The sequence below is a fragment of the Castor canadensis genome, chromosome 7 (assembly GCF_047511655.1).
Source record: "Castor canadensis chromosome 7, mCasCan1.hap1v2, whole genome shotgun sequence".
In the NCBI taxonomy this organism is placed as follows: Eukaryota; Metazoa; Chordata; class Mammalia; order Rodentia; family Castoridae; genus Castor; species Castor canadensis.
The window spans coordinates 7,800,390-7,826,519 of NC_133392.1; the positions used below are offsets into that span (position 1 = coordinate 7,800,390).

The window sequence follows — 26,130 nt, forward strand, 5'->3', positions numbered from 1 at the left end:
CTTCCTGGGCACTGCTGTGTGGCTTCTGTTGGGTGTGGTGAACTGGGAGGGGCACAGGCTGGATCCTCTGTCCCCACAGGATCGTGGAAGTGGCTGTGGAACAGCTGCAAGGGGTGAGGGGTCTCCCCGCAGCCACAGCTGCCATCTTGGGGAGGCTTCTGGAGGCATGCCATCTGTGTGGACCAACACTTGGGTCAGTGTGTGCATTTGAGAGCAGAGGAGCCCAGCCCCTCACTCCAGCCAGGAGCCAGGACCCTAGGCCAGCAGAGGGGAGACGCTCCCACTGTCATTTCTCTTAGAGCAGTGGACAGGGCTGCCCTATGAGCACATCAGCTCAGCCTTCGACCTGGCTGGGGCGCAAGGCTGCATGGCAGTTTTAGGTCTTGCTGCTGAGAAGGACCCCACCTGGCCTGGAGCCCTGCAGGATCCCAGGTGACTCAGGAGGCTGCACAGGCAGGGCTGGCAGCTCAGGGCCTCTGCCCCCATGGAGGGGCACATCTCCACTGCTTGGGCTCTGGGACACCAGAGCATGCAGCTCAGCCCAGCATGTGCACATGGCCCTGTGCCTGGCCCTAGAAACCAGGGACCCCAGGGAACCAGACTTGGGAGGTGCAGGGTGTCAGCAGACCAGAGGACAGGCTGGAGAGACAGGTTGAATGTCCATAACTCTTGTATTTTCCCCATCACCTGGCCTTGCAATCTTTGCCTAGACCCTCTGCTAGGCCCTGAGGGATACCCCTCTGGGAATGAGGCCCTGGAGCACTCTTTTCTCTTGTTTTTTCTTTTTAGCTCATGGTACTTTTTCAGACAAAATGATTTATGAACATCCAATTCAAGAAACAGGTGAAGCAAGGCTGCTGGAGGTGAACAGCACCCAAGGCCCAAGGACCCACTGACGTCAGGCTGGGCATCTTGACCTTCCCAAGCCTCACTTCTCTGGTAGATAACTGACAGGGCAGAGGTTAAGGGGGGCTTCTGCCAAGCACAGTGGCCCCGACATGTTCCCCTCCTGAGGGTGGCCACAGAACAGCCCTGGATGACCCTCTTGCCCCAATAGCCCTTTACCATGACATTGGGGTCCCTGTTGGCTCTAGCTGACCTTGGTCCAGGGGTGAATGCCTACCTCACTGCCCTGGCACCTTCCCCCCAGCACTGCATCTTCTGCACCAAGGCTGGCTGAAACTAGGATGCGGCTCCACTCTGCCCCGCCTTTGGACGGCCGCAGGCCTCCCTGTCTGCAGCCCTCAAGCTGGGCCAGCTCTCAGATGCATCTGATGTGTGGCCTTGGTGGTGAACTGTGACGTGGGCCCACCCTCTGCGCAGGCTCCTCACTGTACGCAGTGGGGTCTTGAGCAAGTTGATGTGATCCTTGGCACGCTGGGGAGCAGCCCTGTCCAGAAGGGATGTGGAAAGAAGACCTAAAGGAAGTGCCCCTGCCAGGACAGTGGCCAGAATGCCTTCTGGTTTCTTTACACTTTTCCTGTTAGGTTTCCGACAATAAGATACACCGCTTTTATAACCTAAAAACATCAAAATTACATTTTTTTAAAAAAGAAAATGCAATGTGCCCCATGTATTTATCATCTGAGGGGGACTGGAGCTACTGATGATCACGCCGGGATGGGAAGTGGATCTGTGAGCACCCCATAGGCATGGCACGAGCATCAGTCTCTCCTGTGTCTCTAAGGTGGAGGTGCAGGAGCCTTTCCACCTGCCTGGCTCATCTGCTGGAAGGAGGGGCTGCAGCAGCCAGGGCTGGGCCCCTTACCACATCCCCACGAGCTGGTGATGGCTCGGCAGCTGGAAGAACCAGGGGAGAGGCCACTCCACTTCTGGGCAGCTTCATCACCTTGGGTAGGCAGCAGGGTAAGGGCCATTAGCTCCAGAGGGCCGAGGGTACCCAGGGCTCAGTGTGTCCCTGTGGAGGAATGAGTCCAATTTTACAGATGGGGGACGGAGGCTCAGGGCTACTACCTGACTCCGCACAGATGGGCTGGACCCCAGCCGCCAGAGTAGTGCATCTGGGAAGAGAGGACACCTGTGCGCTGGCTCTGCAGAAAACCACAGCCACTGGGGTCACCATAGGCCATACTCACAGGAGTTTGGAAGAGAGGGGAGATAGCATTTCCGAAGGCATTGGAAAGGGCAGAAGATGTGGGGCAAGACCTTCATTGTGTCTCCACTCTGCCCCTTACTGCTGACCCTCGGGGAAGTCACTTTACCAGTTTACTTGCAAAAGGGAAAGAGTGACAACAACCACTTCCCTAAGCCCACTGCAGCTAAGGGCACAGTGTGTTCTCTGCCCGGACCCAGGGTTTCTGTACCCCAATCCTGGGCAACAACTTGAAAGAGGAAGATCAGCCTTTCTGGAGAGACTAGCCTCCTTCAGAGGGCCACCCTGGCTACATCCACCAAGGAGAGCTAGCGGGGAAGCCCGCTGAATACGAGAAAGGCCCACAGGACAAACACTAGCACTTGCGAGGGCAGATTCTGTAGCCCAAACCCCCCACGTCCTTGGGTTCTCCTACAAGCTGCTGAGGTCGGGGCTCCACCAGGAGCAGGCCTTCTGTACGTTCCCTGGATATTAGACCAAAGGCCCTGCTTCAACACTGGCCTGGCCTGTAGCCTCTTGAAAAGAAGACTGAGCTACCATTTCCTCCTAACCCTGATCAAATGGAGCCATCTGCCTGGCAGGGCCCTCACTGGCTCACAGCTACCATGCCGGGGGGCTCGGGTTTCTGGGTCCAGTGCTTTATCACTGCCTTTGTTTAATGGAAATCCTATTACAGAAGGACCCCTACTTCTTTTATGAGACATTGTCTCCCAAGATTTATCAGTCGCTTCTCAGTGGACTTGGTGAGATGCAGAGCAATCAGCTTATCCATTCAGCTGATTGATTTTGAAACCTGAAACTTGGGTTAGGAAGGAATTCCATCCCAGAGGCCTTGTGGGGAAAGCTGCTGCTATCCAGGTGTGGAAAGTGCTGCTCACCACCGCTGGGCCTCAGTGAAGTGCCATGCTTTGGCTTAAGTGAATCCCTCTCAGAGGTTCTTGTGTTAAAGGCCTGATCCCCAGGGTGGCCAGATCAGGAGCCTAGTGGGAGGTCCTTAGGTCAGGTGGGGGTGTGTCCTCAAAAGGTACTGTGGGACACCCCTGCCCCCCCCCCCGCCCTGCCACCTTTCTGCCTTACCATGTGACTTCTTGGTCTTGCATATGCTCCCACAAAAATGCCATGAGATCCTTACCAAACCCTACTCTGCTGACAATAGTGTCGTACCCTCCAAAACTGAGCGAAGCAAACCTCTTTTCTTTATAAACATAGCCTGCCACTTGTATTTTGTGGTAGTGATGAATTATTTGTCCTGGTCTGTCTGCTCTGAAGTAAGGTCCAGGGCAGCTCATTGCCTACTCTCGGCCTTAGTTTCCTCATCTGTTAGAAAGCTCAGAGCAGGTGCCCACTCTGCTGTTAGTAGCCCTACCTCATGGCAGGGCTAGAGACAGTGCCTGAGACCCTGTTCAGGGCTTCCACTCCCACCCACACCATAGGGCCCTCCAGGTAGTCAAAGCCAGAGTCAAGGCTGCTGTTCTAGGCAAAGTTTATTGGGTCATTTGTTTCTCCCGCATACACTGGGCATGCACTCAAGTCTCTCTGGTTCTGACTCCAGAGTTCCTTCTGTGCCTGCCACCTCGATTGCAGAGGTAAACTCCTGCTGTATAGGTAGGGCAGTCTTCAAAGGGCGCCTGGTAGCTGTACCGGTTTGTGTCTGCAACAGGATTGGCGGGGCTAGGAAAAGCGGTGGGCCGGCACTGTTTTGGGGTGGGAGAGTCAAGTGCTAATCAGCCACTCTGATGATGGGCAGGGTGGGGTGTCTGAGTGGAGGGTGGGGTTGCCGGGCAGTCCTAGGGAAGCTGGCTCAGCTTGGGCTGCAGGAGATGTGCACAGCAGGACCCTGGGTTTTCTCCAGGCTCCTCCCTTCAATGCAAAGGTTAAGTTAAGGGCGGTATGCCCTGCATCCCGTTAGGTGAGCACATGGTGAGGGAGTGAATTCAGGAATTACAGGGGTCCCTTCCAGCACATGCCCAGGGGTTTGTTCTTGAGGCCAAGGGAACAAACCTCTTGCTCAGGAGGGGGGAGGGGCTGAGGAACGGGTGGACTCTGGCCCAGGGGCAAGGCAGCCCAGAACTGCAGAAGGCCCACAGAAGGTGGGGCTGCCAGGGCCTGGTGGGGGGAGGAGGGCAGCAGTAGGAGGAGGCTGGGTCTTCGCTGAAGGCGGTCACTTGTCCGCGTGCTGCAGCAGCAGGTCCACAGCCTCTGCGAGGTTGTCCACGTACCCATCAGCCTTCACTTCGGGATGGTGCTCGTCACTGGGCCTAGAAAGCAGGGCTGCAGGTTGGTCTAACTTTTTACAGAAGAGAGGTTTATTCTGTTTTGGAGGCTGAAAGTCCAAGGTCGGGTCATTGTTTCGGCTTCCATCGATGGATGGCATCATGGTAAAAGCGTGGAACGCGGTTCAGGAGTAGGGTCAGGCTTGCATCACAGCTCACTGACAGAACTCAGGGCCCTCCCACTAGGTCCCACCACCTCTCAAATCACCACACTGGGGTCCAGGCCTCCAACAACAAATTCTGAGGGGACATACCACATTCAAACCTCAGCAGTCAGAGACCCCAGCTTCACTGAAGCCACACTCAGGTGACTACAAGGAAGCTGCTTTCCAGCATCCATCCATTCCCTCTCCCTGGTCAGGCAGACTGGCCTGTGGCCACTGCTGTCCCCTCCTCCTCACCCCCGACTCAGACAGACACCTGCCTCCATCTGGACATCTCCCCAAACCTGCCTCCCTGTGGGAGGTGCCTGCTCAGCCCTGTGGTGGGTGATCACTGGCCTTAGCTTCAGCAGACGTGTCACTCTACTGAGCTCTGGGGGACTTCCCTCATAGCCCCGTCTGGCCTAGTGCTAGTGGGAGAAACTCAGCACATGTGTGCTGTGGAGACACCTGGAGTGTGGGTACCCTGAGCGCCTGCCTGCTCAAACACTGGGGACCAGTGTGCCGTGAGAGCCACAGGCCATGTGGTCACTCCTTTGAGGCCACTCTTGCCTGAATGGGGAGGCACCTATATTCCTGGGGAGGCTGCTCCCCAGCTAGCTCCGAAGACTTCACCATTCAGTAGACACAGGCTGCAGCCTGGCTGGATGCTGAGATGGTGCAGAAACCTGCAGGGCCTGTCGGGAGCTTGGTGGCTGAGGGCTGTGGGATGAATCCTGAAGTCAGGAAGGGGCTCCAGGTAGATGCGTGGGTGGGAGACGGGAGTCTTGCCAAAGAAGGGGTCAGGGTGGGCTTTTCCTGCCTGTCATTTGAGAACATGGGATCCCATCCCAAAGACCATGGGGCAGCCCTGGCAGGGCTGTGCGCTAGTAGGGTCCTGGCCACTGAAAGGCCCCTCCCCACTGCTCCTGGGCTCAGCCATGGCCTCACACCCAGAGGTCAGGTGGAGCTTGGCAGAAGGGGTGGCTCCTCTGCAAACCTCCCACTGCCGCGGGGTGTGCTATTGGGATCACCCCGGCCAACCAACACCACTGTACCTCAGCCACACAGCACCTCCGAAATTTCCACCCTGGCTTGGAGGCAAGTGGTTTGACATCCAAAAGCCATGCTGTTCCTTTCCAAGGGCTTGGTTTCTGCACAGGGCTTTACCCTAGAGTGACTGTCACGGCAAGGGCACTTTGTTTTAAAGGGTTTTAGCCCAGGGGCCTGGAGGCCACCCCTGGCAGGGCCCCCATGGACTGGGTGGGAACCAGAGGGGTAGGAGGCCACATGGATACCGCTTGTGACTGAGGAGGGTGCAACCTTGGGCTCTGCCCAGGTCTCATGAGACTGAGCCCTGTCCATGCACCCCCTCCAGGACCCTCACTGGCTTGGTCCCTACCACTTCACTCCTTCGGTCAGTCCCCAGCACAGCATAGCATTCAATTGGAAAACATCCGATTTCCCATGCATTCTCTAGGGAAAAGGCGATTTCTCCCATCTTACAGGTGAGAAAAGTCTCAGAGCAGCTCTGAGACTTGCTCAACGTGCACACACAACAAAAATATTTCTACATGTTCACCAACAGACTTGTGCCAGGATGCTCTGAGCAGCTTTAGTGCTAACAGAAAACAGTAAATGCACAAGGCATTCCTCAGTGGGAGTGGGAAAAGGAAATTTGCATGTTAGAATCCTATACCTCATTTCATCCAGGATGCGTCACCAGCCGCAAAGGACCATTCTCAGACACTGTGACAAGCCACAGAAGCTGGGCTGGAGCAATGCACACTGGTGACTCTGTAAGGGTGCCAGAACGTTCTAGATTCTGACCTGAGTGGGAAGCCAGAAGTGGGCACATGCATAAGAAGGCACATCTGATGCTCGTAACACAAGGAATCTCCCCCCACCGGTTGCTGTGTGGCCTGGGGGCTGGCAAATTGATGGTGCTGGAGCTTCTTTTTATATTTTTAAAGGGCTGTGAAAAGAAAATGCCACAAAGACTCAATGTAGTCTCCAAACCTAAAATAATTACCATTTGGCCCCTTCCTGCAGGAGAGCTTGGACTCATGGTCCTGACATCTCCACCATCCTGAATCTGGGAACACCTCCTCTTGGGAGTGGGCTCTTTGTCCTGGGGTCAGGCTGCACCTCCTGGGGGTGGGCTCCACCTCTGGGGCAGGCTGCTCCACTTCTTGGCGGAAGGCTTCTCCCTGCTTCAGCCCTCCAAGCTGCTGGGGAAAGAGAAGTGGGCAGTTCCCTCCCTGTGCTGCTGCTCAGTGGGTGCTGTGGTCATGGCTGGCCTCAGGCTGTGCAGAGACAGCTGTGCCCTGGGGCAGATGCTGCAGATGCTCCTCTTACTAGAGTCCCTGTCAGGGCAGGACAGGCGTCCAGCATTCATGGAGGAAGGGATTGTCTTCTGGGCAACTCCTCCTCCAAGATGGTGCTTGCAAGGCAGCCTGGTGGGAGGGGAGGGGCCTTCTGGAAAAGGCAGACAGAGAAGATGACATCAACAGCTACTGGGTCAGTAAGGTGCCCCTGGAAGCCACCTCTCTGCTCAATTTCCTCATTAGTGCCAGCTTCCCTGCTGGCCGTGTGGCCATGGCAAACCCCTTAAGCCTCTGTGCTGGGGTGTCCCCAGCTCTAAACTAAGGTAGTCACAGTGGGCACACAGCTCCCAGGAAGAGCAGATGAGCTGGCACCCTACGCTAGAAGGACTGGCTGGCCAGTGTGGCTGTTGTTACCTCGCCTCAGCAGTTGCCTGGGGAGTGTACTGCAGGCCAGGCTGGGGCTGGCCAGGGAGGTGGAGCAGTGGTCAGGCCCTAGCCCTTCCCTGGGCACTCAGGTCTGTGTGACATACGAGGTAGAAAAAGATGGTGGAGTGGGGAGTGGGGGCTGCCTGACCCCACAATAGGCATTGAATAGGAGAGGTAGGAAGGCTTGAAGCAGGCCCCAGGGGGATGTCCCAATGGCCTGGAGCCCAGCAGGCCTTGCAACAGGGATGGTGTGCCAAGAGTGCTTGCAGGAAGAGGCTACAGGTGCTCCACTGCTGTGCTCCAGCCTCTTGCTGCCTTAAGCATGCTGGGTGTCACTCTTCCCTGCCCCAGCCCTGCTCTTGCCTCTGCTTGGCCTTGGTGCATAAGGTTACATCCTGCATGGCCCTCAATGTGCCCTTTTGGGTTCCCTTTGCTGTCCCAGGGGGCCAGAGGGCAGCTCTGAAGCTCTGCTGATATGTGTGGGGTGCTGCAACCCCCAACTCATGAAGGAGTTGTCAGGGTGTGATAACCCCTGCTCCCCTGCCCGTTCTCCTCTGGTTCCCTCTTCCCTCCCCATAACAGGAAGGCCAGTGCACTTGCTCAAAGAAGAACAAAAATTGTCCCAGCAAACACAGTCCCCCTAATTGATCACCCAAGTCCCCCAGGGTTCCCCTCCTTGGACACCTTCACCAAGTGCTCACAGGCCAGGCTTCCTGTCCAGTCAAATGCAGTCAACCCTGTGAGGGAGACACAATTTCCTCAAACACGATGCTGTATCGAGACTCCCACCAGTTCCAGTCTGTGCCCGGCACTGAGTGAACGGCACCCATGACTTGTTACATCTAATTACTTATTTAAATTCAAGAACCGGCTAACAGAACACTGCATTAGCAGCAGGTCCCTGTTTGTCCATACACAGCAGCAGCTTTCAGGAAGCCAGGTGGGTGGCAGGGGACTTGCTCCAGGCTACCTGTCCTGAAGCAGCTCTACCCTGTCCAGGAGAGGACCCAGGTCAGTGGTGCACTGGGCCTAAAAGATGTCACTTTACAAAAAGCTGGATTAAGAAGCTCAGCAAAGGTGCCTCGTGGCAGTGAGGACAGAGAAGTGAAGCAAGAAGGACTAAGAGACCTCCCTGCCGTGAACCGGCCCTGCCAGGACAGAGCAGGACACATATGACCTAGCAGGCTGTGGGCAGGGGAAGGGCAGAAGATAGCACAGCTGGCTTGGAGGAGAGACACAATGACACACTCAGGATGGGGGTGGGGTTGGGGAACAGAGTGAAAACAGAGGACTACAGACAGCCTGAAGGGCTGAGTCTTTGGTATGTTCAGGCCATGGGGCCCCTGGCCACCCCGTAGCCCTGCTGTGACTTGGGGTGCCCCTCTCTCTGGACGCTGTGGGCCCAGTGAGGCTTGGCAGGAGTTCTCTGTGGGGGTCACCACACTGTCCCCGCCTGCCCCCATGCACTGTGTGACCGGGCAGGTCTCTCCACCTGCCTAACCCTTGGCTTATTCATCTCTGGGGGGTCGGGGGGTGACCACTCTACATGCCTGAAGACGAGTCTGGTGTTTGGCCTGTGCCTGGTGGACCATCGAGCCTATGCCAGTGTCTACTTCGTCTTTCTCCCCTCTGCCCTTGAGGGGGCTCATGGTCCAGTTCCACATAAAACCAGTGCTGGAAGGAAAGCAAAGGACCAGGGGTCTGAGGGCACTGATGGTTGACCAGGGGTCGGGGAAGCTTCCAGAAGAAGGGCCACGGAGTCCAGAGTCTGGCTCACATTATCCTATGGAAGGAGTAGGATGCCTTGCTCAAGTGGCCTGAAGCTGTGGCCCTAAGGTTGTGGCCAAAGTGGGGCAGAGGCGGGGTTACCAGGCACCCTGCCAGATGGTCAGCCGGTTCCCTACTCCTCTGGGTCCAACCTCCTGCAGGCAGCGAGGGCACATCCTTCCCCACATGCAGCTGCAGGACCAGGTTGGCCTGGAGTCAGCATGGCTGCCATCCTGCCCTGCCAGCTGACTGCCCCTCACGGGGGGTGTGGAGGAATCTTCTGCTCAGGTCTGTCCCCTTCTACTTGCCCCTGCCCCTCCACTGGATCCTCCCTCTAGTCCAACCCCCTCCCCTCACTTTCTACAGCCAGAGAAATTCTCCCAAAATGCTCACCTTCTCCAGCCTCTCCCACATACAAACTGCTGTGGCTCCCTACTGCTCATGTCATAGCCCAGCTCCTCACAGAGCACACAAGTCTATCCTGCCTCCATCTGCCAGTCACCCAGCATTTGGCATTCCCAACTCTCCCGGCTATTGTCCATGCTCCCCAGAAACCTGATCTACCTGAAAACTCCCATCTGCCCCTGGCAAATGGGAGACCCCATTCACTTGTTCTCATCTCTGATGCTCTGCTCCATCCCATGGAGTGAACTGCTCTGAGTATGCAGAATTTTTCCCCATGCCAGAGCAGGCACCCAGGAAGTGTCCATCCAATGAATGAACAAAGACCCTCTGCAAGACAGGGGGGCCGCCTGTCATTAGCTATTCCTCCCCCTCATGCCCTGGGAACCAAATTCAGGCAGGGACAAGGCAGTTCTGTGAGTGTTGCCTGGACATCTTCACAGGGATGGTCTTTGTACTAGCGGAGGGAAAATGGTGCAGACACCCTTGCAAAAGAGCACAGCAAGAGCTTCCTCCCATCTTCTCCAGGGTACACGAGGGCCTCCCCAGACACTGATGGAGGACTGGCCTCTCCTGGAGGAGCTCCTGTGGGTTGTGCTAGCTGGTCTCCTCCTGCCACCCTGTCACTCCCCACAGGCAGGACAGGACAGAGATTCCCATCAAAAAGGAACATGCATCCTCATCCAGTGTTTTGGATGGGCTGGCTGTCCCCAAGAAGCTTAGAGGCCAGGTCCTGGGGCTGCCCAAGGACAATGAGCTCAATGAACTGGGAACTGGCTTTGGGAGGTGACGCCATCTCTAGGCTGTGCTGATGGAGCTGGAGGAGATGGACAGAGGGCAGCAATTTGTGAGGTTGAGGTGGCGAGGCTGGGTAAAGGGCATCTTTGCATCTGAGCCTGGGTAGTCTGAGACCCTGGGGGCCTGAGCACCAGAACTCAGCTTTTGCAAACGCCAGGAAGCTGTGGCTGGGAACCTGCCCCCTCCTGACAACAAATCCAAGCTGTTCTGAGGGCCAACTGGAGACACCCAAAACTAGGCATGTGCCCTGGGGCTTCCTGCCCACCTGTGGTCCAGAACATACACTGTCAAAACAGTAGGGCAGGTGGGAGACCCCAGATGTCACATGTCCAATCAGCGACCCCCTATCTTGAGCTGGGCTGCTGGCAGGTGCCAAGAGTAAGTGACCTCATGGGGAGAGGGGATGGACACAGATCTCACGTGACTGTTCCCATCCCTCAGTCCCCCGGGCCAAGTAGGGACCTGTGTTCTAGAAGTGGGCAGGGGAAGGGTATGCCCAGACTTGGGTGGACACCCTCAGGTGCCTCTGGGCAAGTGCCATATCCTGCTGCTTTCAAAGGTACGTAGGTGGGAGCCCCTGCCCACGCAGCCCAAGCTGAGAGCCACACCGAGGGACTGCTGTGTCCTGGTAGCAAGTCACCTGGAAACAGCAGCCCCAGTGCTCAAGCCAGGTCCTGCCTCGGTATCTTAGTTGGAGACCTGTTGGTCGTGGGCTTCAGCCTCAATTGCCTGTTCTCACTTAGGGATCCCTCAGCTCTAGAACTGTATCCCCAATCCCATCCTTGCTGTGGCAGGAGGGTGGGGCCATGGGGAGGGTAGATAAAGTTTGCTTGGACTTCTTCAATGGCTTGGAGGGACCTCAGGATTGGTACCTGTCGGGCACCAGAGCCATGTCCTCAGCTCAGGGCTTGGGGGAGCACAGCTAGTGGCCTGTAGGCCTGACCTCTCTTTCCAGCCAGCTCACACACAGGCCTTTGTGGCTACTTTAAAACTGCTTGGGAGGAAAAATAGCTAAAACCCCTCAGGTCTAAAAGAGTCCTCACAAGGTTCCCTGTGCAACCCTGGCTCCCTAGCCTGGAAAGGGAATGGGGACACAGTTCTGTGGCTGAGACCATTCTTGAAGTCAGAGCTTCAACCAGGGCAAGTGGCCACCTCAAAATTCCCTTTCCTGATAGCCCAGCAGGGCAGAAGCATGGCAGGGGTCAAGCCAGTGCCTACCAGTTGGGCTCCTGGTAATAGAGGCAAGGGGAGAGCTCCTCCCCAAGAGCCCCTGTGGAGTCTCAGTGCTGTGTGCCTGGGGGGAACCTGACTACCTGCACCTGCCCTCCTCCCACTCAGAATGGGCCAGGCATCACAGGGAGGAGGCACGCAGGTGCCCAGTGGGTGTGGCCCACAGGCAGCACTGTGTCAAAGTTAGCCAGGCTCGGATCTCACAACACTATCCTACTCTGGCTCAGTGCCTTCCAGCTGGCCACCTTCCCTGCCCTCCCGCCTGTTCAGCAGGCTTGTTAAGCAGTCAGCAGGGTAAGAATGGGGTCCTGAGCCCCTAGCTGAGACACACTCTTCCCTGAATGTGGGCTGCAGGCGTTGGGGGTGGGGCAGGCAGCCCCTTGGCTCCCGAAGGTCCTCTGGTGGTCTGAGCAGCGTCCACACTTGGAGAACAGGGCTCAGGGCAGGGCTGGGCAAATTGAACTTCCTTTAGGTGGGTAGTGCCTCAGGCCCGGGACCCCTCCTCCAGCAAGGAGGGACCAGGAGTCTCCCAGCAGGACGTACTTGCAGAGCCCGCCCCAGGGGTTCTGAGCCCTGGTTGGGTAAACTGAGGCAGGGAAGACCTTGCCCAAGGTCTCACACATCCCCAGGGGACACAGATGCAAAGACATCAGGCCTGCCTGCTGCCCCAACTCAGAGCTGCCCACCAGCCAGCAAGGCAGGCACTGGGTGAGGCAAAGCCTGTCAGCCAGTGACAAATGAGCAACACCCTGTACCACAGGTCATAGTGACCACGCATCTTGGGGAGCATCTCTGTGAGCTCTGCACAGTGCCCCATGCAGTGCAGCCATGACCGTCCTCTGTGAAGACAAGGCACAGAAGGGAGCAGCCCAAGGTCGCAGCTGGCAACGGCAAAGCTGGGAACTGCCTCACTTTCATGCTAAGCTAGATCTGGGCTCCTTTAGTGATTCTGCTCTGGGCACACTGGCAACGTCTACACCTGGGAGTCGCTGGTGGGCTCAGTGACCTCTGGCCTGACCAAGAGGTTGGTAGCAGCTCCTTTCCCATCCCACCACTCCAGGACAGAGACAGGGAACTGAGAAGCATTTGCCAGCTTGGACCATGCACTGAGGGGAGCACAGTGCACATGGAAAGTGACAAGGAAAATGAGAGAAAGGCATGGGTCCCAAGAGCTGCACCTGGCTTCCCCCACAGCTGGGTATTCCAGGAAGGGCTATTGAGATACCTCAACATCTTATCTGCAGCCTGGGGTCACCCTGCCTGGCCTCAGCAAGGGCAGGGTTCCCAGGTCTGGGCCAGAGGTAGAGGGACTTTGCAGTAGACACTGTTCCCACTGTCTGGGGCCACCCTGTCCCCAAGGAGGAAATAGGCCAATTAACGACTTGGTTCAGTCAGGTGTTACCTTGTCAACGGCAACCACCCCCAGGATGCCAGCTGCTTCCTGTAGGTTCTCACTGCCTGTGGACACAGCACAGCAGGAGTGTGGGGGACACACCGACACTGGGAGATGATGCAGCCACCCTCGAATGGGCAGGTGTGCTGAAGGTCTCTGGAGAGCCCTCCAGCTGGCAAACAAGGCCCTTGAATTCTCTGACCCCAGCCGGAGCGTGGCAGGGTCCCTGCCCAGCCCCCTCAGCTCTTTACCCAACTCACACGCACAGTGAGGCCTCTGGGAGTGTCCCGTCTGCCCACTTAGAGCTTTTAAAAAGTAGAAGCAGGAATCTGCTTCTTTGAAAAAAATTTAAGACCCAGTAATAATGGCTTGGCATCCCACAGGCAATGATGGGCTGATAACATGAGGCCTGCTCCCTGCAACAGGGCAAGCAGCTCCAGTTTGCCACACTCCCTGCCCTTCTCTATTGTTTTCCTATTCTTACACCAGACATGTTTCACTCCAGCCCATTTCCCACCTGCCCTCATAGGTACCTGAATTTGCAGCCCTTCCATAGAGCTTTGGCTGTTTGGTATTCATTCCTCAAGAAACAGAGGTCGCCTTTCTCTCCCCAGCCCTGGCTATCCTTGGGTGCCCATTCTGTGCTCCATGGCACCTGTGTTGGCCTCATCAGAGCACCCACCACTCTACCCCAACTGGGTGGCATCTGAGTCAGGGCTTCTGTGCCACATCCCCCTAATTCCCTCCCCTCCCCACCCCCCCAGGTTCCAGCACAAGTGTTCTGAATTCCTCAACTTCCTCAGAGGACTGGCCTTGACCTCCGTGTAGCCTTGGGCAAACAGAAGTTCAGAAACTTGTTCTCTGTCTATAACATGGTGCTGTGCAGAGCCCCTCCCAGTGCTGCAGCAGAAAGTCAAGGAGATGGCAGGAGGTGGCCAGCCTGGGTGCACAAGCCCAGTGGAGGGACCAGATGGCTGTGGTGGGAGCTTGATGCAAGGTGATGGAGATGTGGCAGGCTCTGGATTAGGTGGAAGAACAAAAGACTGGCTGGCCAGGCCCTGCTGCTGCTCTGGCCAGAGGGAGGGAGAGAGGCACCAGCCCACTCTCTGAGCCATATCCCCATTGAGGATGGCGGGCAGGGCCTAAGGCCCAGACATCTTGGACAGAATTTTCCCCAAGGGGCTCTCAACAGAACCTAGAGGCTGCACACACAGCCAGACCGCCAGGAACAGGATGTGACACACCTGTACCACAGGCTTGCTGAGCAAGCCTGGGTGGCTGAAAAAGCCTGTGTGGCTGTGCCAGGGGACAAGTGACAAGAGACTGGACTCCCCGGAGAGGAAGGAGCAGCCACTGGCAATGCTGATCCTGTTTGTGTCCCCAAGATGCCTGCCTGCCCACTTCCCCAAGCCTACAGCATATACTGTTCATATTATTTGTGACAGCAATGGCCCTACATCCCCACTCTGGGACCTGGCATGAGAACTTAGTCCTAGTGCTCCTTTGTTTTCACAGCAGACAAGGAAGGACATGCTACCACCCTATCTTACAGCTGACAGAGGTCAGAGAGGGAAAGTGGCCAGCCCAGGGTCACAGAGCCAGTGCTGAGAGGTCTATCTGCCTTTCCACCTGGGCTCAGATGCACTTGAAGCCTTGTCCACACCCCCGCAGGAGCCAGGGCCTGGGCTAGCAGCTGGTGGGCAGGGGTCACCTAAAAGGCATGCTTTGGCAGAGGGGGCCTGTGGGAGCTAGACATCTGGCCTCGAGCAGGTGCACCTCTGACAGCTGTTCATAATGTTTTGATAAAAACATGGTGAGCACCTGCTGTGTGTTTGGTTAAAACGAACTTTCCAGACCTTGCAGTGTGCACGCTATCAGCTAAATCCCCCGAGAGGTCGGCATAGGCCTCCACCCAGGGCACAGGGCAGGGTCCACTTCAGGCCTCCCCAGAGAAGCCACCCACTCCCTCTCTTTCCCAGGCTGGATGTCATGGGGCAGGAGGCTCCAGCTGATGGGGACTGACACCCAAGCTCTCAGTTCTCGTGAGGTGCCCAGGACAGTGAGGCCTTGGGGCACAGGCTCCTTCCTGGTGCTCAGCAGCCCTTGCTGTCCTGTGGGTGGCTGGAGTCACTGAGTCCCACTATTAGAAGGACTAGTGCCATCTCCACTGCCCCTGGCAGAGCTGGGTAATGGGCCGGGATCCTGCTGGCAGGTGGCCATAGGTGCTGCCCAGGGCTGGCTACCCTGGGAGGTGGCGCCAGTACTCCTCTAAACAAGAAACTGAAGCTCAACGGCAGGTAAGGAACTTTTCCCGAGCTCCAATTGGCAGAGAGGTGCTGGTACCAGAACCTCCATCCTGGTCTGTCTGCTGGGGACGGTCTCCCAACGTGAGCCCCCCCCTCCGCCGCTCCACAGTGCCCTCTGCTGGCGAGCAAGGCTTGCCTCCCTGGCGTTGTGCCAGGCCCATGGGGTGGCACTCTCAGTCCTGCAAAGTGCAGCCTGCGCTCTGCAGAGTTTCGTGGGACTTCTGCCTCCTTGGCACGTGCTCCCCTGGGGAAGGGCTAAGCAGGCTCTTCAACAAAGGGGGAGCTCCAAAGAGCCAGTACCCGAGGAGGGGCCACCAGTGAGATGAGGATTAAAGTGGCCCCACGGCGCACGCACCTGAGTGGCCAGGGTGGAAGAGGCTGGTGGCACTGAGGATTGGCAAGGATGCAGAGCACTGGGAACTCACACCACAGGCACTCAAGAAACTCCTTGGTGACAGCATCTCCCACAGGCAGGCCATGGACACAGGGGTCCCAGCAGTGCCGCCTGTGGCACCTCCATGACCAAGAGAAATGAGGCTGACATCCCCCACGAGACCTGAGACTGGAAACAACCGAGCGTCCACCAACGGTACAATGGACAGACTGTGGTTCAGTCATTCGATGAGACACCACCTGTCAATGACAGGACAGGCTCCAGCCACACAGAGCAATGTAAGGGACAGCACACGTGTACAGCCCAACACACCCCCCGTGGCTTCTCACTCGTGGCACTTGGGGAGGATGTCATACCACATGTCCCAAAGAGGAGGGTGAATTCATGGGGTGAATCCTGGTGCGACACCAATGCCAGAAACAACCAGAGGGAAAGAGAAATGTGCCTCCAACCTGACAAGGTCTTTAGGGTACAACCTCTCAAGTTCCAATGAGGAGATCGAGGCCCAGGGAGGACAGATGGTATGTGAGGCCACCAGAGGAGGTCATCCCTGAGAGTGGCTCAGAGCTCGGCCCCCAGGCAGATGGCCTCCTGTGCTGCCAACAGGCAGCAGGGCCTGAGCAGAAATGGGACTCTCAGCGCCTTCCCCGACTCTCTCTTGCCTGTATTTACATAAGGTGCCGGTTGGGGCAATGAGCAGCTTCCTCTGTACAGATGGAGAAACTGAGGCAACCCCAGAGGGAGCCAGTGACAAGTCAGCATCCTCCCCCTGTATTTACTTAGCACCTTCCCCCTCTGGGTTCCCTGAAAATCTGTTCAAGCCACCTCATTAATCCCAGGCCAGACGAGTCACCTCGTAAATCGTCAGTGCAGCTCAGTGAGGGGCCATTCATCCCAGCCTGGGGACGCCAGCTTGCCCGGGGCGGGTGCCCTACACTGGACCGATTGTGCCCACAGGGACCCCTTCCAAGCTGCCCTGTTCCTGGCAGCTGCCACACCCTGGACGGTTCCTAGACGGAATCTTGTTTTCTCCTTGGGGCCAGGGAGTGATTTACTCAACACCTCTTTGACTCTGGCAGGTCCTGGTCTGTCCACTGTGGCTGGGAAACCATAAACTGCCCCCAAACCAGCTGCCTGGATGTTGCTCTAGCAGCCCCACTGCCCTCTGCCTGCTGTGGGGGATGATAGTAGTCAGGGCCTATGACCTTCAGGAGGGAGCCAGAGAGAGAGGTAAACTGAGGCCACAAGAGCATACCTAGCAGTTGGCAGCAACTGAGGCTCAGGATTTTCTGGGCCCAGGCTTTTCCCAAGTTTGGGGAGCACCCCAGTGACTCACTCTCACTTTCTCCTTATCATTCTTCTCCCAGGCATTTGGGTCTCATCAGGAAAGTTCAAACTCCAGCCATGGGCTCAGTGGGTGGAGATTTGAGTAAGCAGGTGTCTGGGTGACCGAGGAGCACAACCTCCCTCTTCTGAGAGGGCTGACGGTCACTGTGGAGGAGGCCTGGACATATCTGCTGTGCCTTTCCTTCCTGGGCAAGTGACACAGTGGCCATCCCTCACTGGGCCCTTGGTGTGCCTAAGGCTTTGTACTGTGGGTTAACATCCTGGAGGGCTTGTCTCCTTCCTTGTTCCCCCTCACTTGAGGTTTGATTTTCTAACTAATTTTATTTGCTTATTTCCCCATAGAAACTGGAGCGTTAGCTTGTCCAGGGTACAAGGTAGAGAGAAGGAGGGTGGGGAGGTATCCTAAGTTGTCCCTAAACAAAGTTCTTCAGCAGCAAAGTCTAATTTCCTCCTGGAACCCCTGGGAAATGTCAGCTCCCTGTTTAGAGGCCCAAGAGCACAAAGCTTTGCTTAAACTTGGCTGCTAGTGGACTCGCGTGGGGAACCCAGATCAAAACTCATGCCAGTATCAGCGTGGAATGCAGCTAAAGCAGGACTAAGAGGGAAATGCATAGCACTGAATGTTCACTAGAAAAAGGAAAGGTCTCAAATCAGTCATTGATGCTCCCACCTTCAGAAGCTAGGAGAACAGAATGATCCCAGAGCAAGAAGAGGAAGGGAATCAGAAAGGCGCTGATTGCTGTGTGGTCTTGAGAAAATCTCTTCCCCTCTCTGGACTTCAACACCCACACTGACTTTATCTTAGACCTGATGCCTCCTCCTGTGCTCCTTGGAGACTGGGGCTTTCTGAAGAACCTAGAGGCAGCCAGGATGGGATGGGAAACCAGGGGTAGAAGTCATGCTGCCTAGTCCTCGGGGGTCCTGACCCCTGGGTCTTTCCACAGGGGGTGGTATGGACTCCCCAAGTTCCTGAGTAGGATCCCCCACCACTGTAGCCCAGCTCTACTCTATCTTCAGGGGTATCTCCCACCCCCGTGCTGGGCTGGGTTTTGTCTTTTCTCCTGGTTCTCCCCTTTCTTCTCAAGACACACCTGCTGGTCCCACCAGCACCATGTACACCAACACTCAGACGCTCCCTCGGACCCCACTGCTCCTGTAACTTACTGGGGCCCTTCACACCCCCACCGCACCCTCCCCGCAGTTCATCCTCTGCAAACTCAGTCACCTGCTTGGAAAGACTGCTGTGGACCCCTGTGACAGAGGCCAGGGGACAGGAATTCCTCATGCTTGAGGCTGGTGGAAACTCCACAAAAGAAGATGATCTCAGGCCTCATGATGGGCAAGACCTTTTCTCTCTGAGACAGGGAGCCTATTGACCGCCACAGAGGCTGGTGACTATTTCCTAATGGCCAGTCTCTGCCCTTCTGCTGTGGGGCACAGCCAGTGCTGGGAACCCACTCTGCCCTCACTGCGTGTACTGTGTGATCTACTCTTTCCTTATGGACCAGGAAGCAGGCTCAGGAAGGGGCCCTAAGCTCCGTTGGGTACAGAGCTGTCAGTACAGTGCTAGGCCTCTGGCTGTGGTCCTGTTCCTGCAGGGAACTATGGAGCCCAGAGGCCTCTGTGGACCTGGAACACAGTAGGGTTAGGGGATCTCTGGGTAGACAGGACAGATGCTTTCCTGACCTCCTGGAGCTCTTGCCTAGAAGTCTAGTCCCAGCATGGGGCCAGGTGCTGCAGTGGTGGGGGCCATGGGATGGGTTTCTTGGTGCAGCCTGGAGGTGCTAACTATTACCAGTGCCAGAATTAGACCTTGACTCACAATTCTGGGTCAAGCAAAGGGCTCTGCTGGGAGAAAGGCTCCTTGACTGTGCGCTTCCTTCCCTCACCTCCAGGATATGGAAGGCCAAGTCTAGAGGTGACATGGCACCAACCATGGGGACAGGTGGGCATAGAAATACACAGAGGGGTTAGTCATTGAGCCAGGCTTTTAGAACTTCTCTAGCATAAAGAGCAACGTGGGCAAGAGACATCCAGCTCAGCACAGCGTGTGCAGAAAGTTCCAGTGTGTCCCTGTGGACACATGTGGGGACCACTCCCTGACAGCCAGGTTGCTTCCCTTCACTGCCTCGGCCACAGCCACCGCTCCTGGTCCCCAAAGTGCTCTGCACTCTCCAACTTCATTTCATGTGCTGGTGGAAGGAAGGAGAGAGAGACAGAGAAGAGAAGAGTAGGAGAGAGAAGGAGAGAGAGAGGGAAGAGGCAGAGAGCAAGAAGAGAGAGAGAGAGAGAGAGAGAGAGAGAGAGAGAGAGAGAGAGAGAGAGAGAATGTCGTGTGAATGAATGAACGAGCTATTCACATTATTCTTTGGAAAGAATGATGGATTAAAAACCTGCAAAGCCAGTCAATCATACATCTGTTTTTCTGACGATGGTGGGGTGGGGTGGAGAGAACTTTCCTGAAAGGACTTGGCCTTGAAGCATGAAGTCAAACAAGTGGACTTGGCAGGCGGACAGCTCCTGAGCGCAGCCTGCAGAACGCAGGCCTGGAGGCACTTCAGGCTGAGGAATAATGGACACATTGACAGGCTGCTGGGGGGGTGGCTCCTGCACGCAGGGAACCTTCCAGGCAGAAGGGCTGTGGTACCGGAGATCCCATGGGCCCCAGCCCAGAGCCCAACCACAGCTCTCTCCACAGATGCAGGGAGACCACAGGCCAGTCCCATGACGGACAGGAAAAGATCCTGCTCTCAGCTGTTCACACAGCAAGGAAGTACCAAGAACAGGAACTCAAGAGGCCAACCCCCAGCCGGCAATTAAAGCTGAGGTGGGCTCCCTCCAGCACCTTGATCTTCCCACCGAGCTTGGCCTGTGATCTTACACAAATGCGTGCGGCAGCTTCACCCCTCTTCTCCTGTGGACCCTGCTGTGGGCTGGGATTGTCAAGTGTGTCTAGCTAACGCTATCAACACCATGTCATCTTGTTATAGTCAAGGTGATTTTGCCTTCCGAGGTGGCTTCACTTGGGAATAGTTGACATAGTCTGATTCCACGGTAGACAGCTCTGTGCCCGGAACAGATAAGAAATTAGGACCTCTGATGTATGCTGTGGGGAGACGAGGTTCCATCCATCAGGCAGTGAACACTGCTGCCACCAGGCAGGTGCCATCTTTAAGCTCTGAGTTACTGAATGCAGAAGGGCCTGACTTATGCATGGAGTGTCTGTCCCCAGTGCTGTTTGTAAACCTCACAGTGGCAGGAACAAGGTTTGGCAAGGCTCCGGGCAAGGCTGGCCAACGCATTGGTCCCTGAGTGTGATGGCGACAGACCTGCTTTCTCTCACATGGTTTGAAAGGGCACCGTGAGCTCACTGCACAGTCCTTGTCAGCTGCACCACTGGGGGAAAAGCTGATTCACAGATGCTCCACCGCACTTATGAATAACGGGACTTTGCTGGCAACCCAGCTGGTCAAGAAAATGACGCCTGGCTTTCCCTGGCCTTTGCTCTTCCTTCCTTGGCTCCCAGGATAGGCTTGTTCCTCTGTGGAAGGCAGCCTGGGGAAGCTGTGTCCTCTGTGAGCTGCTGCCACTGCAGGTACTGAGGCGCTAAGATATATCCACAGTAGCAAGGACAATGTAGAAACTGGTCTTTTTTGTCAAAGCGTAGATGACTTCTCTAGAGCGCAATGCTTATTGTTTTGGGGTTCTCATGGACAATACCAATGTGCTAAGGGGAGCCACTCTTGGGTTCTTTGAGCCCAGGCTGGAGGAGTGACAGCCACATGGGCACTTTCTGGTGCCAGCTCTGATGCTGTCTGGTCTAGGGCTGTTCTGCTGGTGGCTTGCAGACATCCAGTCCTCAGGCTGGGTGGGACCAGAGTCCAGAGATGCCTGGCCTGGGGTAAATCTCCTGACTCTACAACCTTGTGAGTTCCCTGGGCTGTTCTCCAGATACCTGGCTTCCCCTCCAGAGGGAAGTGGATGGGACCTCAGACATTGCCCTCAGACTTAGTGCTGAGATCATGTCCCAGACAGATCTGCGGCTGCATTTCTCATAGGATCAGGACTTCTCTGCACTTTCTTCCTCTTCCTTTCTCTGCCACGCACCCAGGAATCCCTTTCTTCATCCACTGCAAACTCTGTCCCTTCTCTGAGTTACATGCCCACCTCCAACCCAGGGCCACACCAGGATGAAACTAGCTAATGTCTACATTCTTTTTGTTTGTTTTTGTGGAACTGGAGTTCAAACTCAGGGCTTCGCACTTGCAAATCAGGCACTCTACTGTTTGAACTAAACCTCCAGTCGTTTTTTTAAAAAGCAGTACTGGGATTTGAACTCAGGGTCTTGCACTTGCTAGGCAGGTACTCTACAACTTAAGCCATGCCTCCAGCCCTTTTTGCACTGGTTTATTTTGGTTGTTTTTGACATAGAGTCTTGTTTTATGCCTGGGCCGGCCTGGACTGAGATCATTCTACTTGTGCTTCCCGGGTAGCTAGGATGACAGGTGCATGCCACTAATGTCCAGCCATTGGTTGAGATGGGGGCGTCTCACAAACTTTTTGCCCAGGCTGGCTTTGAACTCTGATCCTCCCAATCTCCACCTCCAGAGTAGACAGGATTATAGGCTTGAGTCACAATGTCTGGCCTAATGTCTACATTCTTGAAACCAGTTTCACCCCCAGAAAGATCCATGAGACCACAGTTCCTTATTAGAGTGTACATTTAGAGGGTGGCACACAGTGGTATGCTGGAGCTGGCTGGCACCACTTGGCAAGAGCCAACTGCAATTCTCTTCCCCAACTCCACGTTCAGTGGCAGAGTGACAGAACACCATAGCTCAAAACCAGCCATGTTGGGAACATTTACACCACAGAAAGCGGCAAGTGCTACAGATTAGGATCCCACCCACCAAGAACACTTGAACTCGATAATCCCCAAATTTGCTTAGTGGTCATCAACAATTCCACGTGACAGTGATATATAGCTTCATATATAAATACGCCTATATTCGCAGATGCATAGCAAGGCAATGTCCAAGATAAAAATAACAAAACTTAATTATTATTAATTTGGGGAAGGTGTGCTTAAATGAGCAAGCCTTTAATTGGTAAGATTTTTGAGTTATTAAAATGAATGCTAGCAAGGCAGAGGGCCACAGGAGCGCTGTGGCCCCTTTCCTGCCTATGGGCCTCTGCACGCCAGTTCCTTCCCCACAGGGAAGGCTTCTCTGTCTACTGGGGAGTCTGCCTCTCCTCCGAGACTCAACTCAAATCTTATCCCTGTGAAGGCTCCCGGGGTCCTCACAGGCACTGTGGCACCCTCCCTTTACCAGGAAAACTCCATCCTTGGCATGGCACTATGCATCTAGGCCAGCCAGATCACTCTGGGCTCTCTTCCCTACAAATCTGGGATACCCTTCAAGATGGGGTCCATCTCACTCATATTGGTAACTGACTGCCATCCACACTAACTTTGGGGCAGGGGATGTTTACCCCAACCTCTGCCTCTCTGCCAGGAAGGAGGAACAACACTAGAGGATCATTCAGGTTTCTCTGTCCACTGCCACCCTGGCGGGGAGGGATGGACTCGCCTCATTGATCTTCCTTCTCCTCTCCCCCATCTGTCACCTAGACAGAAAGGGAACAGAGCAGATCCCATCTACAACTCTGGAATAGCTGTGGGACAGGAGAAGAGGGCAGGCCCTTCAGGGCTCACTTGCTGTACTACGTGGGACCTACAGCACCTTGGCCTTGCCTGAGAAAAGTTCACTCAAAAAAACAGAAACCAAATTCTTTTTTTCAACAGCATCAAAAGTAATAAAATACTCAGTAATAAATTTAACAACAGAAATGCAAAGCTTATACTCTGTGAGGACACAGCAAGAGGCGCCATCTTGGAAACACAGAGGGCAGCTTCAGCAGATACTGAGGTCCCTGCTCATACTTGCTCTTGGTCTTCCCAGCCTCCAGAACTGTGAGAAAATAACTTTCTGTTCTTTGTGGACTATTCAGTCCCAGGTATTTTATTGTAGCATCACAAACAGACTAACACACTCCCCAACTTGAACTAAGCTTCAATAAAAACCCTATGAGAATCTCAGCTGACTTCTTCACAGAAATTGACAAGTGGAGTGTAAACTTCATACGAAATTGCAAAGGACCCAAACCAGACAAAACAATTTAGGAAAAGAACAAAGTAGGAGATTCATACTTGCCAATTTCAAAACTTACCAGAAAGCAATAGTATTCATGAAAGCATAGTACTGACCCATAGATCAATGGAGCAGAACCAAGAGTCTAGAAATAAAATCATGTGTGGGGTTGGGATGTAGCTCAGTGGTAGAGCGTCTGCCTAGTGTGCGTGAGGTCCAGGGTTCAATCCCCAGCACCAAAAAAGAAAAGACAAAAAATAATAATAAAACCATGTGTGTAAGCTCAGCTTATTTTGACAAGGAGGCGACCACTATTTAAAGGGGAAAGTGCAGGGACACTGGCTAGCCACAAGCAATAAGATAAGGCCATACATTAACTCACACCATTTGCAAAACTGAATGAAAACTGGATTAAAAGCGGGTGTTTGCAGCTCACACCTGTAATCCTAGCTACTCAGGAGGCAGAGATCAGGAGGATCATGGTTTGAAGCCAGACCCGGCAAAAAGTTCCTGAGACCCTATCTCAAAAAACCCTTCACAAAAAAAGGGCTGGTGGAGTGGCTTAGGTGTAGGCCCTAAGTTCAAACTCCAGTACTGAAAATAAATGGATTAAAGATCTAATTATACAAAATTCTTAGGAGAAAACACAGGAGTAAATCCTTATGGCCTCAGGTAGTCAAAGTTTGCTTAGATATGACACCAAAGTATGAACACAGAAGAAAAAATAAAACTTTTGTGCTTCAAAATACATCAACAAGAAAATGAAAAGACAACCCTGAGAATGAGAGAAAAACATTGTAATCATTTATCTGATGCAAGTCTTATATCTAGAATATATAAGGAATGCTTACAACGCACCTAATTTAAAAGTGGGCAAGAGATCTGAATAGATATTTAGTCAAGGAAGATAGAAAAATGCCCATTAGCACAAGAAAAAGCTGCTTGGTCCATTTGTCACCAGTGAACCGCAAACCAAAACCCAAGTGAGATCCCTCAGCTGGCTAGAAGAAAAAGATGGACAATAGTAAGTGTTGGTGAGGGCATGCAGGAATCAGAACCTACATACACTGCTGGTAGGAATGTAAAATGGTTATAGCTACTTTGGAAAACAGTCTATCGGTTCCTGTGGATACCACATGACCCAGCAATTCCTCTCCTTAGGTATATATTCAAGAGCAATAAAAACATACAAACAAAACATCCTTATAAAAACTGGTACATGAATGCTTACAGTAGCATTCATTATTTATAAGCACCAAAAGGTAGAAACAACCCAAATGTCTATTAACAAAAAACATCTGTGGTACATTCACAAATTGAGTATCACTCCATCACAAAAAGCAGTGAAGTGCTGACACATGCTACGATGTTGGATCTTGGAAATATGCTAGTGAAAGAAGCCAGACACCAAAGACCACAGATTATATGGCTCCATTCACATAAAATGCCCAGAAGAAGAAAATCTGTAGATGGGAGGGAAGTCAGGATACTGGTTACATAGGTCTAGGGAGACGAGGCAATAGGTAAAGCAAGGTTTCTCTTTGAGATGATGAAATTGGTCTAGAACTGACTGATGGAAATGGTGTGTGACTACAATAAAAACATTGACTTATACACACTCAATGGATAAGTGACATGGCACGTGAATTATATCTCAACAGAGCCTTAAAAAAAATTTTAACAGGAACTGATAAAAGTAACCACGGAAACCTGACATGACAAAAGCAACAGTGTAAGTCAATGACGAAAGGTGGACCATTAAAAATAGTGTTACAGCCAATAGGAAAAGGGGAACAGGTACTAGAGAAAAGGTTAGATCAAAAAGAATTAACCTAGAAGGTAACATCCACGCACAGGAAATCAATGTGAGTCAATGCCCTGTATAGCTATCCTTATCTCAACCAGCAAAACCCCTTGTTCCTTCCTATTATTGCTTATACTCTCTCTACAACAAAATTAGAGATAAGGGCAAAATAGTTTCTGCTGGGTATTGGGGGGGGAGAGAGAGGGGGCGGAGAGGGTGATAAGGGAGGGGGTGGGGGCAGGGGGGAGAAATGAACCAAGCCTTGTATGCACATATGAATAATAAAAGAAAAAGGAAAAAAATAAAAATAAAAATAAAAATAGTGTTACAACAAATGGCTTTCCATATAGAAAATAAAATTAAGTCCCTACCTCACATCCCATACACAAGTCAAATTCAACACAACTTAGAACCTGGATGTGCAAAGCAGAAATTTAAAACTTCTGAAGGAGAATGTAGAAGAATGTCTTCTAATTATAACCAAGAGAGGAAAGATTTCATGGACAAGCTAGAAAACTCACAAACCATAACAAAGGATTAATAAATATGATTATATTTTAATTTAAAATTTTGGTTCACAAAGATACCACAAAGTAGAAAGACAACCACAGGCTGGGGAAGATCTCACACCAACTGTAACTGACAGAAGAGTAGGAACGCAATGCAGAGAGTGGTTACAAATCAGCAGCCAGGTGACAAGCATTCCATGGTCAAGAGTACAAAAAGGAGGCTTAGATGGTCACCAACCATTTGAAGAAGTGCTCAACCACACTAACAATACAGAAAATGCAGATTATATTCAAATGAGATTTTGCCACACACCCTTCGGATTAGGAAGTTTAAAAAGGCTTGCAACACCAAGAATTGGCAGAGTGGGAAGATGGGATTCCTTCCCACTGCTGAGGACTAAGAATGGGCACAACCTCTTTGGCAGGTCAGCTGGACCTATCTAGTTAGTAAAAAGTACAAAGCCCATTTGCTGGAGCTGGCACTGCTGCTTCTGCATCTGGGTCTGCAAACTTCCCTAATACCAATAGGAACCACTCAAGAACCTATTGGAAGAAAATTTAAAAATTCCTGTGTGGCTTCTAGAATCAGACCTGGGGATCTGTACACTGAATGAACTCTCCAGAGGGGCATTATACCCTGGCAATTTGGGGGAAATCATTCTAATGAAAACCTAGCCTATTTACACATGTCCAACTCTCTTCACTGCAGTGTGACTTACACTCGTGAAAAAAATTGGAAACCACCCACA

The 26,130-nt window shown here is 53.5% G+C and overlaps 1 protein-coding gene across 4 annotated transcripts in view; it reads right to left on the reverse strand.

Annotated features, from left to right (window-relative positions):
- Positions 1–3,579: 3,579 nt before the first annotated feature.
- The window catches only part of Lhpp (phospholysine phosphohistidine inorganic pyrophosphate phosphatase), a 113,701-nt gene continuing 91,150 nt past the window's right edge, over positions 3,580–26,130 (reverse strand). For 2 of the 4 annotated variants that reach the window (XM_074078122.1, XM_020157862.2), the window contains one exon: positions 3,580–4,371. In XM_074078122.1, the coding sequence (XP_073934223.1) occupies positions 4,363–4,371 (9 nt within the window). In that variant the 3' untranslated portion in view covers positions 3,580–4,362. Of the gene's footprint in view, positions 4,372–19,081; positions 19,109–26,130 lie in introns of those variants that run through there. The other 2 variants (XM_074078121.1, XM_074078118.1) reach the window with 2 other exon arrangements.